At 47.1% G+C, this 6,241-nt stretch overlaps 1 protein-coding gene across 1 annotated transcript; it reads right to left on the bottom strand.

Annotated features, from left to right (window-relative positions):
* Positions 1-1,960: 1,960 nt before the first annotated feature.
* On the bottom strand, positions 1,961-2,857 carry LOC125514344 (auxin-responsive protein SAUR71-like). Its single transcript, XM_048679653.1, has one exon. The coding sequence runs from the start codon at positions 2,741-2,743 to the stop codon at positions 2,381-2,383; it is 363 nt and encodes a 120-aa protein (XP_048535610.1). The 5' UTR covers positions 2,744-2,857; the 3' UTR covers positions 1,961-2,380.
* Between the last annotated feature and the right edge of the window lie 3,384 nt (positions 2,858-6,241).

Here is a 6,241-nt window from a genome sequence, read left to right as displayed (position 1 = left end):
CTAAATGAACAATCTCTCTGTATGCAGGCGCAGCGTGCTTCATGAGAGCAGCTCTTGTTGAAGACGATAACCAAAATTTGATGAACAGTCTGTTACAGGCAAAGTCGGAAGTGGAGAGTGCGGTGCAGATGCAGGATGCAGTGTTTCAGAGTTCTTAGCCAGGCTGGAGATATCCTTACTCTTGCACCAGATCATCTGCACAGATGCCCCAGTTGTATTTTGTCTTGATGTCAAGAAAAACGGATCCCTACAGTTGATCGGAGAGACGGTGTAACTTCATTTGGCAGATTCCGCTTTGATCTGCATCCTTGCTATCTTTGCCCGGACAACCCACACCGCTTGCATTCACAAGCTTTGCACCATGTTAACTCATGCTCTCCACAAATGCAATGCAATGCAGTACATGATGTTCCGATGCAGAAACTCGGTGTCGATTTTAAAGGATCTGAACCATCTTCAGTAAAATGCCCACAAAGTTCATTTGAAATTGCTGTGTTCCGAGCTCAGATATCAACTGAAAACCAAGCCAAGCCTTAACTCATTTTTTCTACAATTGCAATGTACTCCCTTCGTTCACAAATATAAGATGTTTTGGATATTTTCATACGGACGACATACGGACTAAACTGAGTGAACAAACACACTAAAATGTGTCTACATAAATCCGATTTCAGAAAGAACTTATACCATCTTATATTTGTGAACGGGGAGAGTACTTGATAACAACACTGCTGAAGATACTAGCCAAATTTTGCCGAACAACCTGCGACAGGCCAGTGAGACTGCGATTCATATTCAGCCTGCAACTTTTCTGAATTTTTGGCTTGGTTTGCAATTGCTGTAAAAATGATGAAAACCAAAGTTTGATGAACAGCATGTTACAGGCAAAGTCAGAAACGGAGAGTGCAGTGCAGATTCAGGATGCAGTGTTTCAGAATTTTTAGCCTGGCTGGAGATATTCTTACTCTTACACCAGATCATATGTACAAACGCTCCAATCATATCTTGTCTGGATGTTCATAGAAATGCGTTTCTACAGTTGTTCAGAGAGCCGATCTGACTTTCTTTGGCAGATTCTGCTTTATTCACCTTGCTATCTTTGCCCGGACCACTAGCATATCGCTTGCATTACAAGCTTGCAGCAATGTTAATTCATGCTCTCCCCAAATGCAATGCAATGCATAATGTTCCATTACAAGCTTGCACCAATGTTAACTCATTCTCTCCCCAAATGCAATGTAATGCAATGCACAATGTTCCCAAGCGGAAACTCGGCGTCGACTTATAAGGATCTGAACTGTCTTCAGTAAAATGCCCGCAAAGTTCACTTGAAAGCGCTCCGTTCAGAACCCGGATATCAACCGAAAACCAAACCAAACCCTAACTCAGTTTCTCCACAATGGCAATGTACTTGATAAGAACACTGCTGAAGGTGTTAGCCAAATTTTCCTGAACAGCCTGTGACAAGCCAGTGAGACTGCAGTTCATAACCAGGCTGCAGCATTTTCTTGAATCTTTAGTCTGGCTGAATATGTTCTCACTGTTGCACCAGATCAGCTGTGCAAATGTTCTAAATGTACTGCTCGAGTGCTTGTCTCGGTGTTAATAAAAGATGATATCTGCAGTATCCTTTCATTTATTCGGCATATATCCTGCTTGAAACCAGCACCCTTGCTATCTTTGCCCGGACCACCAACATGGCAACATGGCATCGCTCGCCATCACAGCTTGCACCAGTGTTAACTCATCCCCTCCAAAAACGAAGTGCAATTCAGTAAAATGAACCAGAGGATACCAATGTTTCAAACGCGAAGGCCCGCGTCGATTTCAAATAACTGAACTACCTTCTGTAAAATGCGCGTAAAACTTTCGATGAATTCATGCATTCCAAACAGATCTCATATGAACCAGAGGATCTCTGATATGAACTGAAACATATAGAGAGAAGGAGGGAGACCAATGCAGTGCTAAAAGATATTACTAGCTCAGTAAAAATATGGCATATGATAGCCTCAGGATCTCATATGGTTAACACCGAACACCTCAAAATCCCTAGCACAAACTCAAACTGCTACTACCTCTCTCCCTCACACACGCACGCACACACACTGAAATTCCTAGAACCAGAGGGGGTGAAAAAGGAACACCCACAGTTCTTCCCATTCAGCTCACGCTCAGCAGTAATAAAAAAAAGTTACTACGAAGCTAGGAGATCCCTATCCTAACCCTCGCTCCGGCGACCGACTCCTCTTCGGCCTGCCACTGTATGTACATTGCAAGTCCGCCCAGCGCCCGGGGGTAAATCTGTCAGAATGGGGACGAATGAAGGGCAGAGTTCTCCAGCGGCAGGCGAAGAAGGTGCGGAGGCAGGGGCCGGAGCCTAGCACTCGTCGGCGTAGGGGTCGTCGGAGAGGCGGACGAGGAGGCGGCGGAAGTCGGCGACGGGGCAGGGGATGCGGAGCGCGCCGGGGTGGCCGTAGCCGTACTCCTGGGCGGCGCGCAGGAGCAGCGCCGCGAAGGCCGGCCGGCCCAGCAGGTCCGCGCGCACCGCGAACCGCTCCACGGGCCCGCCCTCCTCGCCGACGCACACCGGCACGTGCCCCTGCGGCACCTTGGCGCAGCCGCCGCCGGCCGCCGACGCTGACTGCTTCGGCGCGCGGAGCTGCCGGTACGCCGTGGCGGCAGCCGCGGAGGAGGAGTCGGCCGCGGCGACGCGGGAGAGCCGTCGGAAGAGGCGCTTCATGGCGCTGGAGGCGGCGGCGGGGAGGAGAAAAGCTGGGTTCTTGGCGCTGGGGAGGGGAGGGAGAGCGCAGGGGTCAAGGCGTTGGTTTGTTTGCAGTGGACGGACGGAGTGGTACTGGGTGGGGGGTGCTGCGGCCCGTCCTACTTTATAGAGGCGTAGGGGGCTCGTTGTCACTTTTCTGCCATTTCTATCTTTTTTGTGTGCAGGGGACCTTTTATTCCTTGGTGCAATGTATTTTTAACAGAAAAAACTACCCATATGTAGACGCTCATACATACGCATACATATAATGTACTTCCTTCGTCCCATAATATAAGAGCGTTTTTTAGACTACTCATCAGATGTAGACGCTCGAACATATACAGTATACATACAAGACACTAGTGTCTAAAACACTCTTATATTATAAGGCGGAGGGAGTATACTACGTTGTTCCTTATTACTTCGCACACGGCTGAATTTCTATCCTGTCACGGTACTTTCAGAGATGTTTTTGGACGGTACAATTTTTGGAAAAAAAATTGAGTATTCTTAATTAATGTAGCATATCCTCATAAATAAGTGAATAATTCTATTGAATATATTTCATTGATAAGAATATTGTACGAAATCTAACATTAAGAGGGTGTCTGGATACGTTTTAGTCTCATGACTAAAAATAGTGGGACTAAAACTTGCTAGCCTCACTCATGCTTGGATCCAAATACTAAAGGGACTAAAATCAAGTTAATGAGCATTTATTATCCTTCAAACCCTCCAATTCAGAACTTGCATGTGTTAAAGGAGAGGAGTTAAATGAATAGAGAGAGAACTAATCCACATTTTAATAGGAATACCGCTGACTAAAACATTTTAGTCTCAAGACTAGTTTTAGCACCTCTTTAGTCAGGGGTGCTTGGAACTTTAGCCTCTTAGAGAGACTATTTTTTAGTCAGATTAAAATAAGTCCCTTGGATCCAAGCACCCTCTAACTCAAATTCCGTGTGCCTCCAATGAGTAATTCAATGCAACATCTATCTATTTCTTCATACTCTCGTGCATCATTCATTTCTATAAAATCTGTTTACTTTTTTTTCCTATGACTTATTCAAAGACATTACTATGAAAAATACCATGTTTTCAAATTATGTTGGAGTCCACCATACTGACATTCTCACCAAATGGGTGGGTCATTGCAATCCTTCATTTTCCTTGTCACGTGAATCGAAGGAAGTCCTAGAATTACCACGCAAGAAGTGCAATGCCAAATTCTTTAGTGCCACACTAACATCCTAATTCTAACCTTTCGTTCTTTTGACTTTGATTTGAGAGGGTTGGTAGAATATTTGGATTTCTACCACCAATGTAATCACCTTAGCACGGAAAAATGGTAATTTGCATAAAAAAGACTTCGAGAAGAGATAAAGAGAGGGGGATCCAAGTTTCAACGAATTACCCTTCCCATCCATCAACTTCGGGTCGAAGATTTTGGTTGATTGGTCATGTCACTGGTATGGGTACTTGAATACATCATCGTTGTAGGCGGGGCGCGCGGATGAGCCCTTAGGTGCTAGAGGAGCAGCACGCACGTCGACTCATTTGCCTTCACCATGTGGTCGACACTACCAAGGCGGAAGTAGAGTCCGCAACCATGGGGATGTAGCCACGTGTAGGATAGATAGAGGAAACTGGAGAGGGCTTGAGAGTGAATTTCTGTGTGTGGGAGAGAGAGACTCGGGACGAAGATGAATATTACATGTTAGCCCTCATAGCATATGAGAGCAAAGATCAATCGGTGGTTGGATTTTCCATTTCCCTATACGACAAACAAGATTTTACTTCCACAAGGTTAGGAGTGGTGGGTTTGTGAACACTTGGTACTTCCTACGTCCGAAAATACTTGTCATTAAAATGAATAAAAGAAAATGTATCTAGACGTATTTTAGTTCTAGATACATCCTTTTTTGTTCATTTTGATGACAAGTATTTCCGGACAGAGAGGGTACCATTTTTGGGGACTAAGTGGTTAAGGTTCATTTTAGACAAAAATAGAGAATTATAGCCAAAGATAAACCTGCCCCAACAATGCCCCTCGTACATGTTCGCCTATGCTCTTGCGAGTTGAAGGGCGACTAGGGTTTCTCGCCTCCTGTCGAGGGCGCCGCAGCTCTACCCTGTCTCATGTGGCGTTAGGCATGGAGGTGCGGTGGAGTCGGCCCTTGCCAACGGGAGGGCTCCTCCTTCGTTTTTAGGTGTCTTTTGTGTGTGTGTGTGTGTGTGTGTGTGTGTGTGTGGTTTGAGTTATGTCTAGGAAGAAGAGGTGGCAGCGGCTCCATGAAGATGGAATAAGTTTCTCCTTAGCCTAGCCCCGATACCGGCGATGCAACAAGTGTGAGCAGAAGGTGTGTGGATGTGTGTCTTCGGCAGATCTCGCGGAATTTGATCGATGTTTGTCTTTGATGGATCTATATGTGGATCCGCTCTACGTTCGTGTTTCTATAAATTTGATACTTCCGATCATGCGCTCGTCCCATGGAGCCTTAGTACGATAACTTCTTGGATGTCTATTATGGTAAGGTTGGTCTTGCTGCGGTAAGGAAGGGGAGATGACGGCGACGCGCTTTTGGTTTTCTCCAATAGTTATAGTTGTTTGTAGATGGTCTACGAATCTAGATGTATTTTTTGTTATTTTTGATATTTTTCGTACTGTCATATTTTGGGAAGTTTTCCCCGAAGATAAAATGTCTAATTTTCACGGGTTCTACCAGTTCAAGGTTCAAAACAAACTAGCGCGGGGAACTCGTTTGTTTTGAAGATAAAATGTGAGGTTTTATCACTTTATCGCGAGTTAGTGAAATATAACCGTGTTCCATCAAATTGCCACTGTTCTTGAATTTCGAACCTCAAAGTAGCCAAATTAGCGCGGGGAAATTAATTTTTTTTAAATTATTTGGATTGCTTACCACATGTTTCATGTGATAGCGCGGGAAAATCAATTTGACTGAAAGGGCGGGAGTGGAGCTGGAGGCGAGGGTGGGGGAGCGAGGTACGCGCGGGTACCGATCTGTGTACCCGGCGGGTACGGGGGACAAAAAGCCGGTGCGCCGGACCCCCCCCACCGTCGTGTCCACCTCCTGCGCGCGCCTTTAACCCGCCAACCACCCGAGGCGGTTGGCCTCGCAGGCCCCGGACCCGACCCCGACCGACCGGTGCGATCCGCTCGCTCAGCTGAGGCTGAGGTGGGCCGCTGCCGTCACCCGTCACCCGGCCCGCGCGGGCGCGTGCCGTGACCGGACGCCGCACCGGCCTCGCTCGCACCCGTCCGTAGTCCGGCTCGTACGGAACGGTTGGTCCGCGACCCCGACCGCGACAGCAGGGACGGACGAGCTCGCTCGGTCGCTGGAGCCTCGGAGAGTGACGTGCAGGCGGGCCTACCACCCGGAGTGCCGTACGTACACGACCACGCGCTGCTTCGTTTTTCTCTGTTGGCCTGGAGATGTTTCTACGCGTGTTCCAATT

Source organism: Triticum urartu, chromosome 6 (assembly GCF_003073215.2).
Source record: "Triticum urartu cultivar G1812 chromosome 6, Tu2.1, whole genome shotgun sequence".
In the NCBI taxonomy this organism is placed as follows: Eukaryota; Viridiplantae; Streptophyta; class Magnoliopsida; order Poales; family Poaceae; genus Triticum; species Triticum urartu.
Note: the sequence above shows the minus strand (reverse complement) of the source record. Positions and strands in the feature narration are given on the sequence as shown.